The 20,491-nt window shown below is 31.2% G+C and overlaps 1 protein-coding gene across 11 annotated transcripts in view; it reads left to right on the top strand.

Annotated features, from left to right (window-relative positions):
* LOC123004332 (broad-complex core protein) overlaps positions 1-20,484 on the top strand; it is a 30,029-nt gene extending 9,545 nt beyond the window's left edge. For 3 of the 11 annotated variants that reach the window (XM_044397538.1, XM_044397539.1, XM_044397540.1), the window contains exons 3-6: positions 1,444-1,632; positions 5,280-6,042; positions 9,368-9,436; positions 19,504-20,484. In XM_044397538.1, coding sequence (XP_044253473.1) covers positions 1,444-1,632; positions 5,280-6,042; positions 9,368-9,436; positions 19,504-19,805 — 1,323 coding nt within the window. In that variant the 3' untranslated portion in view covers positions 19,806-20,484. The other 8 variants (XR_006412687.1, XM_044397541.1, XM_044397544.1 and 5 more) reach the window with 8 other exon arrangements.
* Positions 20,485-20,491: the final 7 nt, after the last annotated feature.

The following is a 20,491-nucleotide window of genomic DNA, read 5'->3' as shown; positions in this document are numbered from 1 at the left end:
ATTTTACGGTAAAAATCATAAATTTTGAGAAATTTTGCGTTCGTAAAAACCACGTGTGATTTTTTTTTTATTATTAAAAAAATGTATTTTTAGTAATTATTGGAGGAAAAAAAGGAAGTTTTTTGGTTTCATTTTTTATGTTTTCATGTTTTGGATTATTAGGAATCACGAGAAATATAATTAAAAAAAAATACAAATGACAAAATGATAAATATTATAAATTTTGAGCTTTTCTTTGAAAAAACACCTGTGATTTTTTTACAATTTTAGTTTTATTAGAACAAGGAGTTTTAGCGGTGCAGATGAAACTTGATTTACCTTGTAGAAAAAATTCTTTCATCCGCAAATGTCACAAAAGTGACTACTTTTATTAGTAAATGTTACAAGTAAAAGTTTTACCTTTCAACTTGGGAGTAAAAATTCTGTGTTTGCGCCTAAGCAAACTCTTTCGCTACTTTAGTATTCGGCCTTTTGCACTACTAACTGCACTAGTTAAATTAATAAACTTTCGAAAATTTTAACACATATTTAACACAAATTTAAATTCGATACGTGATGTTTGTTTATAAGCGTTTTTATGTTTTTTTTTTACTTGCTAAGCGTCCTGATGATTTTGTTTACTTACTTGCTAATAATAGTGTTACTCTTTACTCTCGATTTGAATACGTTTGCGAATAAAATGGTATATGTTATTCGGAGTAAAAGTGAGTTTATGTGGCTCACCTGAATTATTTGCCTCACTACGTTCATCACTTTTGCTCCTAATAACATACACTATTAACAAAATATACATTTTTTCTGATGAACAATCGTGTTTTTAGTAATTTATTTAAGAAAAAAGAGAAGTTTTTCTTTGTTTTCACTATCGATCGAAATGACAAATGACATTTTGACTGTTCTATTTGAAAACCACGTGAGATTTTTTTACAATTTTAGTTTTAGGAGTGCAGACCTTGTACAAAAAAATGTTTTTTTTGTTTAAAATTTATTGAAGCATTTTCCACGTTTTTATGTTTTTATTTTTAAGAATCACGAGAAATGTCAATATGGTCCTATCGCCTCATTAATACTCGGTAATCTGTTATCGCTGAATTTAATAGAATAATGCAAAACACAGCAACATTCTTACATAACGTGTTATTGGCGATAAGTGGCCCGATCTAATTAATTTAAATCAAAATGTATCAAAATCGAAAATAGAATTTCATCTGGAATAAACCTCCCATTTATTTACACATTTCCAACTGTGTCTTTCACTTGTCTGACCCGTAATCACGTTTTAAATAAATAAAATATTACTAATCCTAATAAAACTTATCGCAATGCATTTAATCAGAACTTTATCTGTTGTGTTTGGACAGCGCACATATTTTTATAATATTCCATTTTTTTATCAAATGGAAAAAATCCTGACGCACTATTTGATTTTTTTTATACTTTCAGTCTACTCCTTGTAAACACCCTGTGATAGTCCTGCAAGATGTTGCATGGACGGACCTGCACGCACTCGTCGAATTTATCTACCATGGCGAAGTCAACGTGCACCAGCGCTCCCTCTCGTCCTTCCTCAAGACGGCGGAAGTGCTCCGGGTCAGCGGGCTCACCCAACAGCACGGCGACGACCGCGAACAGGTCAGTAAATAACGCAAAATTGACATTTTAATAATGTAGAAGGACACGAAATCTGGCACCGATCCGAAAATTGGAAAATAAATTGAAATCGGATTGGAAATGAAAAAATTAACACGTGGGTGGCGCGATCCTGATCAATATTTATTGGAAAAGAAAGACGATTTTTAATTACTACTGCAATTTTTTGAAATAAAAAAAAAGTTTATTTGGGTGTAGGCAACCAACAATACACGCTGTTATACAAATTGCCTAGATTTGTAAAATTAAACTTGTCAACTATTTTATTTACGACTTGTTTTTTAATTGAAAATAGATGTTTTTTGTAAAATAACAACAAGAAATAATTTATAAAAGACATTGACTTACTTTGTTTTTTTTGTAGTTTTATTTTGGTGGTTCAAGTGTCTTCAGGTAAGCTCGAAAAACGTACAAATTTCATCGATAAAAAGACGTTTAATTAAATTTTCAATTAAATCTAAAGCAGATGTTCATTGTCGCCGTTTTGCAGCTTTTAAACAAGTACCCAAATAACAAGTCATGAAGTACAGCATGTTATTACATTGAATTCTTTTTAAATTGACGTGTAATGAGGCATTAAAAAAAGGAAAATTGCTGTGGTATCGGCCCTAAGACGTTTTTGTCTGACAGATGTTGCGACCGGTTATTGATTTATTTGAGACATTGTCCATCTGCCAAAAATATTTTTTATTTTTTGAGTTAATTAAAAATAAATCTGAAATGCGGTTACTTTGTTACAGTAGAACATTTCTACTCCGACTATACTTTTCTTCGTAATGCACCGAAAAAAGATTTTTATCACAAACACTGACCTTTGTGTAATTATTAGTTTTTAATGTACATTAGAATATAAAAATTAAATATTATTTTTTTTGAACAAATACCTACACTTGTCAGTTTATTTATTACATTTGAATTTGATAGGTAGTTCGAAAAATTGGTAATTCGGACAACCTACCTGTTGCATCGCTAGTTCGAATTATTGAGGTTATACTGTAATTTTTATGAAAAATAGTAATTAGGCGAGGGGTTTATCTGACTGCCTGTGTAGTTTGTAAAGTGAAAAATTGATGACATTTTTTTTGGGCCAGAGGGGATTTTTTTATTGTTTTTTTTTTCTTTCGAAATTTTCGAAATTGTACAAAAAATTGTTTGTTTTTTGTTTTTGTTTTTTTTGTTCAGACTGTAAATAAAGCAATGTTTTTTCGTCTGACGAAATAAATTTTTAAAATATTTACTGTATTCGCTCATTTTTTTAACTAAAAAGTAAGTATTTATGAGAAATTTTGTCAAAAATATGCCAAAGGATTATCAAACTAGGTCTAAAATAGTATTGTTTTTGCCGAGGTTTTTGCCTTTTACGAGTGTTTAAAGAAGTTTTTCTTAAAAAATTTATTTTTTTTTGCTAAGCATGGCCGAAAAATTACCAAATTATGTAAAAAAAGATTTTTTCCAGCACTTTAGCAAATCATTCAACCAGAACATAACTGTTTTGAGACATACTTTGTTCAAAATAAGCCGAAAAATGACTAAATTAGGACAAAAATGTTGTTAGTTTTTCAACTAAAAATTTTGTTTTTTTGCGTTTTTTACTAAATCAGGATGTAAAATCACTAAATTAGATAGTAAACGGTACAATTTTTGTTTTTTTCCAGATTTTAAGTGTTTTTTTTTCGAAAACGAAAAATTTTATACAGGGTCTTTAAAAAAGATTGTAAAATATTTTAAGAGGTCTATGTAGTTTGTAAAATGAAAACTTGATTTGAGACGGAAGGATTTTTTTATTGTTTTTCTGGGGATTATACAAAAAATTGTCTGTTTTTTTAATAATTTTTTTATTCAGACTGTAAATAAAGCAATGTTTTTTTATCTGACGAAATAAATTTTTAAAATATTTACTGTATTCGCTCAATTTTTTAACTAAAAAAGTAAGTGTTTATGAGAAATTTTGTCAAAAATAAGGCAAAGGATTACCAAACTAGGTCTAAAATAGCATTGTTTTTGCCGAGGTTTTTGCCTTTTACGAGTGTTTAAGCAAGTTTTTTCCTAAAAATTTATTTATTTTTTTGCTGTACAAGGCCGAAAAATTACCAAATTATGTCAAAAATGATCTTTTCCTGTGCTTTAGCAAATTATTCAACCAGAACATAAATGTTTTGAGACATATTTTGTCCAAAATAAGCCGAAAAATGACTAAATTAGGACAAAAAATGTTGTTATTTTGATGTTATTTTTATATTTTTCGAGTGCTGAAGCAAGTTTTTCAACTAAAAATTTTGTTTTTTTGCGTTTTTTACTAAACCAGGATGAAAAATCACTAAATTGGGTAGTAAATGGTACAATTTTTGCTTTTCAGATTTTAAGTGGTTTTTTTTCGAAAACGCAAAATTTTATACAGTGTTTAAAAAAGATTGTACAACATTTTAAGAGGTCTGTGTAATTTGTAAAATGAAAACTTAATTTGAGACGGAAGGATTTTTTTAATTGTTTTTTAGCTTTTGTTTCGAAATTCTGGGGATTATACAAAAAATTGTTTGTTTTTTTTTAATAATTTTTTTATTCAGACTATAAATAAAGCAATGTTTTTTCGTCTAACGAAATAAATTTTTAAAATATTTACTGTATTCGATGTGTCCGCTTTTTTTTTAACCAAAAAGTAAGTAGTTATGTCAAAAATAAGCCAAAGGATTACTAAACTAGGTCTAAAATAGCATTGTTTTTGCCGATGTTTTTGCCTTTTACGAGTGTTTTTTTTCAAAAAAAATTTTTTTTGCTTTATAAAGCCGAAAAATTACCAAATTATGTCAAAAATGATCTTTTCCAGCCCTCTAGCACATTATTCAACCAGAACATACATGTTGTGAGACATATTTTGTCCACAATAAGCCGAAAAATGATTAAATTAGGACAAAAATGTTTTTAACTACAAATTTAGTTTTTTGCGTTTTTTATTAAACCAGGATGCAAAATCACTAAGTTAGGTAGTAAATGGAACATTTATTGCTTTTTTTCAAATTTTTTTTTTTGAAAACGCAATTATTTTGCAACGTTTTATACAGGGTGCTAAAAAAAGATTGTAAAATATTTCGAGAGGTAATAGTATGGACCAAAACAAACAAAAAAATCTTAATAAACATGAGTCCTCAAAGTAACTGTTTCGGAGATACCGAAAATTATTCGTTTTTTGAAACTTTTATTTGCAATCTGTTTAAACAAAAAAGAGAAGCTTCTAGTACAAATTCTAAAAATTTTCACATTTAATATCCCTGAAAACGTTACTTTGTTTATTTTGGTCCATACTATTACCTCTTTAAATATTTTTTTAACACCCTGTATGTGTAGATAACAAATTAATTAGATAAATTAGATACGAATACAAAAATGAAAATTATAGTTTGTTTTGTTGTAATTAAGGTAGGTAAATTTTTGATTTCAATTTTTTTTTCATTTTTTTTGTATTTCGTTTTGAAGTTGATTAAGTGTTAAATTATGTACAAGCGCTGATTTTTTTAATAAAAAACTAGTTATTGCCTACTTTTATTTCTTGTTTTTTTACATTTTTTTGTTTAATGGTTGCCAGATTTCGTTGTTAAAATCGGTGCATTTTTTTAATAATTTTTTTCGAATAGTTGGCGCAAGTACAAAGCCTGGTGCGCTCTCAGCAATCGACGCCGACGACGAACCACCACCACCCCAGCTTCACCGAGAAGTTAGTCGAGGACGCTTTATTCACCTCCCCCTCATCGCCGCCCCACGGCGCCACCGTCAACCAGCTCCTCCGTCGTGCGGCGATGCAGCACCGTCGCGAGCGTCGGATATCCTCCGACCCGGAGGGCGACCACAAACGGCCCCGCTCCGACCACATCATCGGCAACAACAACAATAACGAACTGAATCTATCGCACACGCAACCGCCTCAAACCCAGCCGGCCGATTTCTCCCCCAGCGCGATGAAAAACAACGCTCTTAATCTCAACATGAATTCGACGACGGGGACGACGACGACGCCGACGCCGACGCCGCAATTCAAGAGCGAGAATGAAGCGAATAATGGGATTACGAGTACGGAGAGGGAGAATTCGCCGTGCTCGCCGTCGCCGACGCTCAATTCGCGTCTGAATGAGGAGAATGTGAAGAGCGAGCCGATGGAATTGCTGTGTAGTACAAATCAGGATGAGAATAGCAATGATTCGGGCGATGTGGCGAACGACAACGGGCCTAATAATCTACCTCAAGGGCCGCATTCCGGTAGTTCGGCCGGGGACCACGACGACCATGATAGTCCAATCGGGCCGTATCTCACGCCGTCGGAGAGTAAACTGTTCGCGACGGCGGCGGGAAGCTTCAATTTCAGCATGGCGGCGCTGGCGGCGGATCCCACAGGACTTGGAGGTTAGTCGACGATGCAATGACACTTTTCTATCTTCTTTTTGAAGTAATCCTTATTTCTATTCAAAAATTATACCTAAATAATTTGGTCTCAAGGATATTTCTAAGTATTTTTTTATATCCTAGGGTGCTAAAAACGTAGTAGTAATCACTCTTGTAAAAATAAAGAAAATAGAAGATTTACATTACAGATTCTGTTAAAAACACGAGTATTTAAAAAAAGGAAAAAAATCAATAAATGAAAATTAGAATTTAAAAAGTTTGATGTGAAGGATATTTTCCTAGGGTTCTAAAAAACGTAATGAGGTAATCACTGTTGCAAAAATAATGAAAAGATTAAAAAACAGTTAAAAACACGAAAAATAAAAAAAATAAAAAGAAGTAATGAATGAAATTTGATCTGAAGGATATTTCTAAATTTCCTGTTACCTAGGGTTCTACAAAACGTCACTATTGCAAAAATAAAGAAAAGAGAAGATTTACATTACAAATTCTGTTAAAAACACGAAAAATTATAAAGAAATTTTAAAAAAAGTTGAAGAAATGAATGAATGAAAATTTAAAATTATTATACATAAAAAATTTGATTTGAAGGATATTTCTAAGTTTCCTATTGCCTAGGGTTCTAAAAAACGTAATGAGATAATCACTGTTGCAAAAATAAAGAAAAGACAAGATTTACTACAGATTCTGTTAAAAATACGAAAAATAAAAAAATAAAAAAAGTAATGAATAAAAATTAAAAATTATGTATTAACACAAAAAAAAATCTGAAGAATATTTCTAAATTTCTTGTTGCCAACGGTTCTAAAAAACGTTACTATTGCAAAAATAAAGAAAAGAGAAGATTTACACTACAGATTCTGTTAAAAACACGAAAAATAAAAACAAAACAAAAAAAGGAATGAATGAAAATTAAAAATTATGTATTAACACAAAAAAAAATCTGAAGAATATTTCTAAATTTCCTGTTGCTTAGGGTTCTAAAAAACGTCACTATTGCAAAAATAAAGAAAAGAGAAGATTTATATTACAGATTCTGTTAAAAACACGAAAAATTTTAAGGAAAAAAAAAGTTGAAAAAAATTATTATACACAAAAAATTTGATGTGATGGATATTTCTAAGTTTCCTATTGCCTAGGGTTCTAAAAAACGTTATAAGATTATCACTGTTGGAAAAATAAGGAAAAGAGAAGATTTACATTACAGAGTCTGTTAAAAACACGAAAAATAAAAAAATAAATTAATGAATGAAAAAATAATAAATTATGTATTAACATAATAAATTTGATCCGAAGGATATTTCTAAATTTCCTGTTGTCTAGGGTTTTAAAAAACGTAATGAGATAATCACTATTGCAAAGATAAAGAAAAGAGAAGATTTACATTACTGATTTTGTTAAAAACACGATAAATTATAAAAAAAAATCTAAAAAAAGTTGAAAAAACAAATGAACGAAAATTTAAAATCATTATACAACAATAAAAAATTAACGAATGAAAATTAAAAATTATGTGGAATACATAAAAAAATTGATCTGAAGGAAATTTCTAAGTTTACTGTTGCCTAGGGTTGTAAATAACGTATTGCAAAAATAAAGTAAAAAAAATTAACACTACAGATTTTGTTAAAAACACGAAAAATGAAAAAAAAAATAAGAAAAAAGCTAGCGATAGATTGGACTTTTTAAATAACCTAAAAACATTGAAATTAGCAGAAAGTAAAGTTTTTTTATCGCAAAATTTTATATTAGCGAACAATCCCACATAATTTAAATAAAAATGAATTTTTATTAAATTGTAATTGATTTTATTCTATTACCTGACTTTTTAGCATTTTTAATTTATTTAAAATTAGAATAGCCAAAATTTTTTTTTTTTCAAAATGTGTCAAAAAGATCAAAAATGATGGATGTAATAAGTTTAATAAACGTTAATTGAAATGCGAAAAAATTATTATCAAGATTAACTTTTAGAAATATGCAATAGTAAATCAAATCATTAAGAATTGTAGTGAGTCTTTTTTCGCTAAGCCCAGACCTATTCTGAATGATATATACTATTTTCTCTTCAAGCGTATCACAAAGAAAAAAACCCTTAAAAAATTGTAAACATTTTTGTTATTAATAATTACTTAATTAATTATAATCATAGGAAGGAAATGGAAACAACAATTTTTATTGAATTTCAATATTATTTTAATTAAAAAGAAATCAGTTTCCATTAACTTGTTAAGTTTTTAGATTTCAGTTTGATTCAAAATTTTTTTGAAAATATATTTATGGTAATTCTGAAAAAAATGTGATATCAAATAAATGATTGGTGAAAACATTTAGTCTACATTTTTTTGGCGTAAAAAAGAAAGAATTGAAAATAAAAATTATAAAAAAACTATACAAAACATGATAAAATTAATCTTTTATTCAAAAACAATAAGCACTGAATCCAATAATACAAAATAAGTTTTTTTATTGACAAAGGAAAATCACATTTATTTTACATGAGAAGAAAAATAAAATCTGAATACACTTTTAGTTTGCTGTTTTTTTTAGTCGTAGAGATGTAATTCTTGTTTTCTACGACCCTACAAAATGTTAAGAGTTTAACCAATGGTACAAAAGTGAAGAGAAGAAAATATATTTCATATGCTGTCAAAAACTACGAAGCAAGAAAAAAAGTAAGCATAAATTTTAAAAAAATAAAAAAAAGTAGAACAGTGTTAGCAGAAAATTAAGTATTTTTCAATATAAATAATCAGTAGTAATGGAGAGGACACGAAAAATATAATTGTTATTATGGAACTTCTCAATTTTATTTTAATTCAAATAAAAATTAAGTTCTATTAACTCATTGTGTGTAATTATGCATTTTGATTTTTTTAATAAAGTTTTTATATTTTATTTGATTTATTCGAAGTATAATAAATAGTTAAAGTTGTCATTTCTTTTAAAAATGTGTTCTCGGAAAAGTTTAGGATTTCAGAAATGGTGGAGGCGCCGGGCTAACAAATTATTTTTCAATAATTTTTAATTTTATAAATTTTGGATTAGTATTACAGCTCTGTTAGCAGAATTCTGGGTAGTTTGTTTACAGTTTTTCCTAAAAAATTCTTCGATAGACTTTTTATTTCTTTTTTTTTAATAGAAAGAAATACTAATTTCTAGATTAAAATTCTGTTAATTTCTCTTTTAATTTTCTTTCTTCTCTTTCTATTTTTCTTCATAACAGTGAACTGCTCAACTAACCCTCCGACTAACAAAATCGACCATCAGAAATGTGAAAAGGGCCTGGCAGTTGACTGTTTAGTTAACTGCGTTTAAACTCAAGTTTTATTTTTTCCAGGTTTAAATCAGTCTCTGCAGGCGAACGCTGACAGTCTCGCAGGCACTTCACAAGGTAAGAATCGTTGTTTTTCTCAAATTTTTTTCTAAAAAATCCACTTTTTGATTTTTCTTAACGCTGAAATCAAGCTCTCTCAAACGAAAATTTGAGCTAGCTTCCTTACGACGATTCGTAACAAAATTTAAAATTACTTTTTATTTTTGCTTAAAAAGTGTTACGACTCGTCAAAATCGTTAATTTGGTTTTGTTTGGAAAAAGTAACGCTATGGGCCTTCAATGTGTCTCTTTTCGCAAGCAAAACCCGATGAAGAGAGCTTCCGAAATGTTGTGATGTCTTGTGTGTGCCTCTCATTTTCACCCGTTTTTGGCAGTTCTCTTTGTCTGTACTAATGTTTATGTTTGGAATGTCTTAACAATGTGTGATTCATTTATTTGATTTCACTTTTCTTATTTTTTTGTTAATTTGTCCCTGGTCTGTTTGTGTTGTTTACTTTCATTGCGTTGTTTTTTTGTCATTTTTTTTTCTGGGGAAGCCAATAATAAGCGAAAAAAGCCAGAGCTTACGAATTGAAAAAAAAAATCACGCGCCCCCCTTCTGATTTATCAGTGGTCGCTCTCACCGGCCGACCCGTTTCATGTTTTGTTGTAAAATTGATGTATAGGCCTGGTCTGAGCCCCCCTCCGATTTTTGCAGAGTCGTCGGGGGGCGGAAGACCGGGCAGGACGGCGTTTTGCGACATTTGCAATAAAACCTTCTCACGGTTTTGGTCCCTCCAACGTCATCTATCTGACACGCACTATTACACGCCACAAAATCTACAATGCGACGTTTGCGGAAGGTCGTACAGATCACGGAACTCGCTTGTCAGCCATCGGAGTCAATATCACAGGGAAGGAAACGAAATCAAATTTGAGAATGACTGCTTCACCTAAAAAACTACCGGTCATTGTATAATATAGCGTATGAAAAAATTCTAGGATTAGAGAAAATGATTCATTTATTACAATGCTTGTTTATTTTGTTACGAATTGGGATTGTTTTCTCTAATTCATCTTCGCAGAAAAGTTTCGTTGTGTATAAAATGAAGAATGTTGCAATAATCAAGATTATCATCGGAAAAAGCGACGAACAAATGCGAGTTTGAGTGAACGGGGTAGAGAGAGTGATACAGTGTGACGTATTTTATCATATTTAAATAATATCTACAAGCAAGAGAATTTGTACATTTTTTTGGGATTAAATAACGAGAATATTTAACAAAAAAAACCAAAACTATATTTTGAATTTTTTTAACCGTGTCAGATCTTGATCACAAAAAATGTTAAATTTAGTATCTCACAGGGAAAAAAAGAAATTTTGTTGTTTTTATTGTTTTATTTTCGGTATTTTTAGGCTTGAAAATATTTTTTTTAATCTGTTACTAAATGCATATATACAGGCTGTCTAGAAAATACGTTGAAAGATTGTTTTGCAAATACCTATATTGCCCGGGGTTCGTAAGGAACTAGAGCGTCGTTCAAAAGCGGCACAAGAGACATTTTTTTTTAAAATTAATCAATAAATTTGAATTTGTAGGATTTTTTTTTTAAATAGTTTGCAAAACAAATTTTTTAACGTTAACGTTTTTTAAATTTTTGGAATTTTTATTTTATACAGGGTGAGTCTTAACTTAATGATAATAACTAATAGTGAAAAAAATTCTGGTAAAAGTTTCTTAGTTATCTAGATATATCGCTATTAAATTCCAAAATTTTAGATAAATTTGCACTGATGACATCATAGCTAAGTAAATCGATTTTTTTAATTTAGGTGGGGTTAAGTGGTATTTTCTTATTGACAATCAATAAAAATAAAAAAGTTTTATTTAAGTTATTCTTAATTTTTTATATATCATAATTTTTTATTTTATGTTAAAACTCGCCCTGTTTAGCAGTTTTTTTCTACCGTGCATATCATCTCGTTTAAATTTCAAGTTTAGTTTTTATTAAGTACCATCTGCCCTATTTTGGTATTTGATAGTTTTAGAAATATTTAAATCAAAAACAATTTTAAATAAATCAAAATATGAGTGGTTTCGTTTTTATTGTGCTAGAATATTCAATTTTTAGACTAAAGTTGGCCATAAACATGTATTGAAAAATACATCTTCTGTGACGGGTGCGTTTTTAATGGGTTTTTTCCAATATTTTAAAAACCATTGTAGATAAAATACAAAATTTGGAACAGATGATAACCTAAATATCTTACCTAAACGAATTCAAAATCAAATGACGAAATTTTTAATCATAATTATAACTGGGGAGCGTTGAGTAAAAAGTATCTTAACTACGAGTATTTTGGCTTTTTCGATACATGTTTATAGAAAAATTGTGTCTTAAAATTGAATATTTTATCACTCGTTTAAATTAGTAAAAATAAAAACGAATAACCCTGTATATTGCAGCTACACTAGGTGACCCAAGTTTTATCCGCACGTAGTAAATAAATTAACAGATTTTAAATTTGTTTTTTTCACTTTTGTGAAAATTCTGACTTTAAATCGCGAATTGAACATTATTAATTTCTCGCAAGTACTTGAAACGGCCTCATTTTTTTGATATAATGCATTGAAATGGCACTAAATTTAATTTAATTTTGATATTGAAGCACTAACTTTTTCATAAGTTATGAAAAAGTCGTGCGAAAAGGCTGAAACACCGGTACCGCGGTAGTTTTTTTAGAATTTATAGTATTTGGGGGATTTTTCCAAATTGTAGCAATTTTTTCTACTAAAATTTTTGTGATAAAATCGTTTTTTTTTTTTAAGTTTTATGAAGTGGTAAGGTTGATATCGATTTGTTGTAATATAGTATAAATTAGAAAGTGATTTTTGGGGGGTGTGAATAAAACTCGTCACCTGGTACAAAACTATTTTTCAGCGAACTTTTCTATAATAGAAATTGAGTTTGAAGAATACTCAAAATTTTTTTGTCGGTCATTCTGTATAAAATGCGTTTTCACATTTTTTTAAATTAGAAAAGTTCTTGTTTTGTTTCAAAGTTGGCATGAGCTTAAGGTTATTTTGTATGCAAAAATTTAATTTTTAGTTTTGTTATCGACTTTCATAGAATTAAAATCTATTAATGTGGTTTAAAAGAAAATGAAAAACGTTTATTTATAATTACCAGTTTAATTTGTTAACATTGTGTAGCCTGTCTTGTAGAAGCAAAATTATTAATTATAATTGCTAGAACTTGAACTTGAATAAATTCCGATTTCGTGTGTATAAATTCTTTTGCCGGCTTATTTTTTTTCTATAAATCTTGTTAAATGATTTTGTAATTTATTTCTTTCCCTCTTTTTTTTGTATTTCTTATTTCCGTGGTCAGAAGTTCATCATATGACGTCAGCTCATTTCATTTTGATTTGTTTTGAAGCATTCCAAAGTGACATTTGTACTGTTTCGGGTGAATTGTCGCTAGATGGCGTCATATCGTGAATCCGGTAGATGGCGCTCATGTAAATTATCGCGCGGCAAATTAGATTAGCAGAAAACGCGTGTATATAAGCTTTAAAAAAAAAACATAATTGAAAAAAAAGCGGCTGAGAGAGGCTAATGGGGCCCCTTTTCTGCCGCCAGGTGGTGTGGACGAGTTCCGATGTCAACCCTGCAACAAAAGTCTGTCCTCCCTGACGAGACTGAAGAGACACATACAGAATGTGCACATGCGCCCCTCCCGGGAACCAGTCTGCAACATTTGCAAGAGAGTATACAGCAGTCTAAACTCACTCAGAAATCACAAGAGCATTTACCATAGGAACGTTAAAAATATCAAAACGGAAGATATAATCACGCCGCATTCGTTCTATCTATAACATGATTCAAACACGAGACACTTTTTGTTTTGTTTATTTTCCGAAATGACGTACAAATAATACAATAATAATTTTTTTGAAAGGCCGCGGGTCGGTTCGATGATCGAGTGGGTCCTCGAACCGTCTCGATCTCCTCCTCCACGACTAAAAAAATGCTTGAAAAAAATAAGGAAAATTAATTTAAGACTTGCTTGACTTTTGAGCGGGGGCCTAATTCGGTGTTGTGTTGTTCTCGGTGGCAGCTAGAAGGTTGAGTCTTCCACTTCCACTGAGCGCCACCCATCGCTGTGACGTCTGCGGGAAGCTCCTCAGCACCAAACTCACACTGAAAAGGCACAAGGAACAACAACATCTTCAGCCGCTCAACAACGCCGTGTGTAATCTCTGTCACAAAGTGTTTCGGACACTGAATTCGCTTAACAATCATCGCAGTATTTATCATCGTAGACAAAAATGAGAGGTTTTAAAGACAGTCGTCACCTATGTTAAGCCCCCGCTGCATTACAAGTCTAGCAATCAAACTTGTAATTTACTGAAATAATGGAGATCCGGTCTATGATAGGGGGCGGCTTTAGTTTGTTAAGTCTCCATTATTTTAATCGAGTCCACGTTACATTTCGGTTTATTTGGCTCTGTGATATTTTTTTGTTGTTGGAAAAAGTCGAAAGTTTATTTAAATTGTAACGCGGAAACGGAAATTGAAGCAAATCAAAGCCTTTTTATAATTATAATCGGTGAAAGGGAATTCTTCCAGTTATATATACATATTTAAAGAAAAATATATTAGAATAATATATGTTTATTTATCTTTTCTTTTTATTAATCAATTAATGGTTTATGCTCTGGCTCGGAGCTAGTTTGTATTTGATTGGAATAAAGCTAAAATGTACGAGAGACAGGACTTGAGTTTCTTAAAAGACTGAAATTAGTTTAAATGATATTTTGCGGTATTCTTTAAGACTGACTACTTTTGACTGATTTTTTTGGTAAGAAAGATTGGCAACCCCGTGAATTGTAACACTTTTGGTCCTGTGTAGTAAGACAGAGTTTTTTTCATTTTTTTTGCATTTACGCATGTTCATGTTGTTTGATGCAATATTTATCATATTTTATGTACTGTTGTATAACCTTTATTTATGTTTAAATATATTTTTACAATTTGCAAAAGCAGCTTGGGTTTTATTTTGCTTGTTTCGTGATGCCTTTCCCTCATTGTTTATTGAACCACCCACCCCCAACACGAGAGTGTTGCCACCAGGAGACTTTTGTTTCTGCTGAAAACGTGACCCCGCCGCGCCATCATTCGTCCGCACACTTCGTCATCGATGAAACGCATGGATTTTGAACGGATTTAGAGAATTTAGAGTCGGTTGACGGTGCGTTTTGTCGGGCAGCGGGGTCGTGGATAGATTAGGTTATGGGGCGCGGCGGACCAGCTGGCAGATATCGTCGAGATGATGTGTGTGGAGACGATCATTTTATCTAAATGTGTCTGCGAACAGTAATACTGAGTTCGCGTGGGCAGATCGCGAGTGTGCTAGGCCAACGAACAAGGCCAAAATCGCAAAATTCAAAAATCACAAACATACCAAACCTGCAACTATCTCATTTTCTTCACCTACGATGTTTGCTTTTTAACAGTTTTTATTTTAATGTGACCTGAAAGCAAATTTGAACTGTTTCAAAAGTGTTTTTTTACACTGGGAATATTCTTGTATTTCAAATAACATTTCTGAATTTCACTTCACAACTGACTGTTGTTAAAAACGTTATTTTTTGGATCAAGAAAATTATTTTTTTAGAGAAAATTTCAGCACCACACAAATGACTTTTTTATTTTTTAATACAGTTTATATCCAAAAGATTGCTAAATAAGTGTGATTTTTAATAATTATTGACCTAACACTGTTTTTCTGTTTTTGTTTGTTTTTTAACAGTTTTTATTTTAATGTGACCTGAAAGCAAATTTAAAGTGTTTTAAAAGTGTTCTTTTTATTTTTTTAAATTAAACACTGGGAATATTCTGGTGTTTCAAATAACATTTCTGAATTTTACTTCACAACTGACTGACTTGAATTTTAAAAACGTTATTTTTTGGATCAAGAAATTTTCGGCACCACACAAATGACTTTTTTATTTTTTAATACAGTTAATATCCAAAAGATTGCTAATAAGTGTGATTTTTAATAATTTTTGACCTAATACTGTTTTTCCATTTTTTTCTAAACTTGCCATATTAATTTTATTTATGTTAATATTCCTAAAACTTTTACAACAAAAATTTTTTTACAGGGTGATTTTAATACTCTAATACTAATACTGCTAAAATTTTAAAAGGTGATAGTACAGATGTAAAGAAATCAAAAGAATGTATTAGTAGTAGTAGTATTAGTCAGTGACATTTGACGTGAAATTCTATAAAAAAAATGATGCAATATTGTAGTTTTTTTTAATATTAGATCATTTTCCTGTGGCTGTTTTTGTTACTTGTAACTCAATTTTCTTAAAACAATGTGATAGATTGAAGAACTAACCTCGAGATTATCTTTGTTTACTATTTGTGTTTGTGAAGTTTAAGGCGCCCAAAATTTACATTTATTCGTCGACTAAGTTCCTCAGTATCTCCGAAAATATAAACATTTGGATAAGCCAAGTCGAGTTATTTTTGCATCTTTTGTTCTCTACTATCATTCTTTAAAATTTGTGCACAAATTACTGTTTTTTGCAAAATTTAGTTGTTTTTTTAACTTCAGGGTGTTCAAATTTATAAAATTTAAAATTTTATTTAAAATTTATTTCAAGAAATAAGGACGATTTCACCCAAAATTTCTGTGTTTTTTAATAATTATTTGGGTTACGATAACTTTGCCACCAAATGCGGAATTATTTTTTTTAATTTTTCAGACTTAATCTTGCTTTTTCAAATACAGAAATTTCTAATTTAAAAGCATTACAAAAATGATATTTTAAATTATTTTTTTTTGTACTTACAGATTTAAGACGAAAAATTGCTAAAACATGCGTAATAATTAGTTTCAATTTTTAATGTATTTTTATGAATGGAATATGACGTAAAAAATTTCGTTTTCTTATCTTAGTTTATGTCATTAAAAATGAAATTAGCTGTGCAAAAAATGTATGATTTTAAGAGTGCTATTTACAAACATGGTATTTTTTAGTGTTTTGTTAAACTACAGGGTGTTTAAATTTTTTAAAATAAAATTTCGCAACTGTAAGGACAATTTTACTCAAAATTTTTGTGTTTCGAATAGTTGTTTTAAGTTGTAATAATAAACTCTGGCTTCAATCAAATGCGAAATTAATTTTTTGACACTTTTAAATTAAATGTGTAGTACTACAAAAATGATGTTCTAAATTTAAAATGTTTTTTTTTAAGTACAGGCCGTTTTCATTTTACTGTTTTAAGATAAAATATTGCTAAAACAAGAGTAATTAGTTTGACATTTTTTACTTTCTTCTATAGAAAGAATTTACTTTCATTTTTAAATGTATTTTTATTAATTGATACAAAAAATATGAATTTAATGGTGCTACCTAAAAAATCGCTGTTAATCATAAACGAGGTCCTGTCTTGACACCCTCGATATTTTATTAGCTTGTAATAGGTTTGACATCAAATGCGAAATTAAAGTTTTGACTTTATTAGCATTGTTGAATACACAAATTTCGAATTCAGAATTCAGTGGTACTACAAAAATGATATTTTAAAGGTTTTTTTCAGTTCAATATTTCTAAAATAAGAGTAATTAGTTCTATTTTTTGTCATTTTTTTTGTTTTCTAAATTTATTACATTAATTTTACGATGACAATAGAAAAGAAATTATACAAAAATTATTAATTTAATGGTTTTACTTACAAACGTGGTATTTTAAGTCTTTTTTCAAATACAGGGTATTAAAATTAAAAAAATAAAATATCTCAAATAATAAGGACATTTATTGTTTTATTAGGTTGTAGTAAGTTTGAAACCAAATGCGAAATTAATGTTTTGACTTTTTTTGACACTRAGATTTTTCGAACACACAAATCTCGAATTTGGTAGTATTATAAAAACGATATTTTAAATTTTAGATGTTTTTTTAGTACAGACTGTTATATTTCTAAAGTAATAGTAATTGGTTTCATTTTTATTAAATTTTTTTTTGTTTTTTAAACTTATTACTTTAATTTTACTTAATTTTACGGTAACAATAGTAAAGAAATTATACAAAAAAATATGAATTTAATGGTGCTTCTTACAAACATGGTATTTTAAGTCTTTTTTCAACTACAGCAATAATAAGGATAATAAGGACATTTGAGGAGCAGACTTTGAAAATGCAGTTTGTCCATGTTTTTATAAATTGAGATAAAGGTTTTTAAAGTTTTTTTGTAAAAGCCGTAAAATTAGTGTCCAATTGTGTTCAGTGTGTACAGGGTGCTGCATTTTGGATGTCCGAATAGGGAATCTCCGAAACTAAGATGTTTAGCCAAAAACGAGTGATACATTCTGGGGCTCATTTTTTGAGAAAATAATATTGGTTAAAACCGCATCCCGCTTTCGTCTTTTGTTTTCGACTTATAGACAAAAATTGACATTTTAGCGAAATCTAAGAAAATTCATATCTTCATTATTATAGAAGACACAGATTTGAAATAAAGACATTATACAGGCACTTTTTTACGTAGAATTTAATAATGTAGTTAACAATTTTTTTCAGTTGTTTGTTTAGCCGTAAAAAAATAAACTTGTATTTTTTTTAAATGGGAATCATAGATGGCTATGTCATTTTTAAAAAGCTTGTTTTTTTCTTATCTAAAAAATATATATTTGTAACAAATTATTAATATATATTTTTATTAATTATTATTAATATATATTTTTTAGATACGAAAAAAACAAGCTTTTTAAAAATGACATAGCCATCTATGATTCCCATTTAAAAAAATACAAGTTTATCTTATCACGGCTAAACTAATAACAGAAAAATATTGTTAACTACATTATTAAATTCCTCGTAAAAAATTGCCTGTATAATTATAATGTCTTTATTTCAACTTTTGTCTGTAAGTCGAAAACAAAAGACGCTAGCGGGATGCGGTTTTAACCAATATTATTTTCTCAAAAAATGAGCCCCAGAATGTATCAGTTGTTTTTGGCTAAACATCTTAGTTTCGGAGATTTCCTATTCGGACATCCAAAATGCAGCACCCTGTACATATTTTTTTACATTTACTGTCACTGATATAAAAAATTAAAATTATTTATTAAAAGAAAGACAGTTTTTGTTCTCTCGTGCAAAAATGCAAATTTGGACAAATTGCTTTTTGAAAGTGTGCTCCTCATTTATTGTTTTATTAGATTTGTAATAAGTTTGTCACCAAATGCGAAACTAATGTTTTGACTTTTTTTGACACAGCTTTTTCGAATACACAAATTTCGAATTCGGTAGTACTACAAAAATGGTATTTTAAATTTTTTTCAGTACAGTATTTCTAAAACGAGAGTAATTAGTTGTATTTTTTAACACTTGTTAACATTAATTGTGCTTACGATGACACTAAAAATGAAGTTTTGCCAAAAGCTCTAAATTTCTTGGTGCTACTTAATGGTGTTTTAAGGTAAAATGTTTGTTGTTGCAGTCGTATGTTTGTGATAGTTGTAAAATTTTGTGATTGAGATGTAGTAGTGGTGGCCTATGCGGTCGGCAGGCACAGTAGACAGACAGAAAGATGACGAGGGTCGGTCTTAAAGGGCCGTGAGAGAGACCGTTTCGGTCCGTTTGTCTGCTGGTGGCAACACGCGCGGACCAGACCAGAGCGAGCTTGGTTTTGCTGTTGCAGGGGCGTCGCCCAAGAAGGTGTTCACGTGCCAGCTGTGCGGTAAGGTGCTGTGCTCAAAGGCGTCCCTGAAGCGGCACATCGCCGACAAGCACGCCGAGCGTCAGGAAGAGTACCGCTGCGTGATCTGCGAACGCGTTTACTGCTCCCGGAACTCTCTGATGACGCACATCTATACTTACCACAAGTCGCGGCCGGGGGACATCGACATAAAGTTCTTTTAGCCACCGCACGCCGCCGCGCCGCTGTGCCGCCGTCCGGCCGCCGCCGCTGCCACCACCACCTTTTCAGGTACCTACCGCCGCCCCATGCACCCGCTTGCCGCTGTCTGTGTAGTTACTGAATTGTTGCCGCTTGCCGCCTGCATGCCGCCAAGGCCGCCCCCGGCCCGGCACCGTCTCGTCTGTACCCCGGCTGTTGCAGGCACGGTGCGGATGCCGCCGCCGACCTCGGGAGGCATCAACGAGCCCCAGGAGTGCCCCTACTGCCGGCGCACCTTCTCCTGCTACTACTCGCTCAAGCGCCATTTCCAGGATAAGCACGAGCAGTCCGACACGCTCTACGTCTGCGAGTTCTGTCACAGGAGATACAGAACCAAAAACTCGCTCACGACGCACAAGAGTCTGCAGCATAGGGGCTCCAGCGGCATGCTCAAACGTCTGCTCAAAACTACGGCCATCAAGAGCGTGCTCGGAACGCAGCCGCCACCGCCGCGTCTCCAGTGAGCCGCCCCCGAACGACTACCGCTGGCCTAACTCGAACCACAAGTACAAATCACCCAGAAGTATGTATCTTTACAGCCGTCAGAGCCACTTATAGTTTTTATACAAAAAATATCATTATTATTATAATAATACCTCCTCAATCTCCCTCCCCCATCCACCTCCCCCACGACATATCTACGCCATATCAGCGGCGACACAGCCAAAATGCGTGCGTCAATTGTCTCTTGTCACATACATGGTTCTGTGTGTACGTCTGTGTGTGTATCGTGATCTGCCCAAAACATGCGAGACATTCCCAGTGTTACTGTGATTCAGTTACATTCTCTTTCCSAAAACATAATCACATCAATGGCAACACCACCAAACACAAAAATTCACCATTTTCGCAAAACAAATTCAAAAATCCCGCCACCAAAATCACCAGCTATCGWCACGTGTTACATTTCTAGCCAATAATTCTKGCAAATATTCTCGTTGACCAATAGTCACGTGATCTAATTTTCTAGCCAATAAGGTTTGTCGAGACTTGGACGAAAATCTCAGGTCAATAAAAAGGAAGGGGTTTTAATGTAACACCACAAAAATAGTGTTGTAGATTTTTTACTACAAAAATTCATTACTTTTCCAAATTTTTTTAGGAAAAAATTGCAAAAATCCTAGAGATTTCAAAGCAGTAGCTCAAATTG

This window comes from Tribolium madens, unplaced genomic scaffold (assembly GCF_015345945.1).
Source record: "Tribolium madens isolate multiple individuals breed KSU strain unplaced genomic scaffold, Tmad_KSU_1.1 Scaffold_1;HRSCAF=32;Tcas5.2_LG8, whole genome shotgun sequence".
Lineage (NCBI taxonomy): Eukaryota > Metazoa > Arthropoda > Insecta > Coleoptera > Tenebrionidae > Tribolium > Tribolium madens.
The sequence above is the reverse complement of the archived record's forward strand: the minus strand, read 5'-3'. Positions and strand labels throughout refer to the sequence as shown.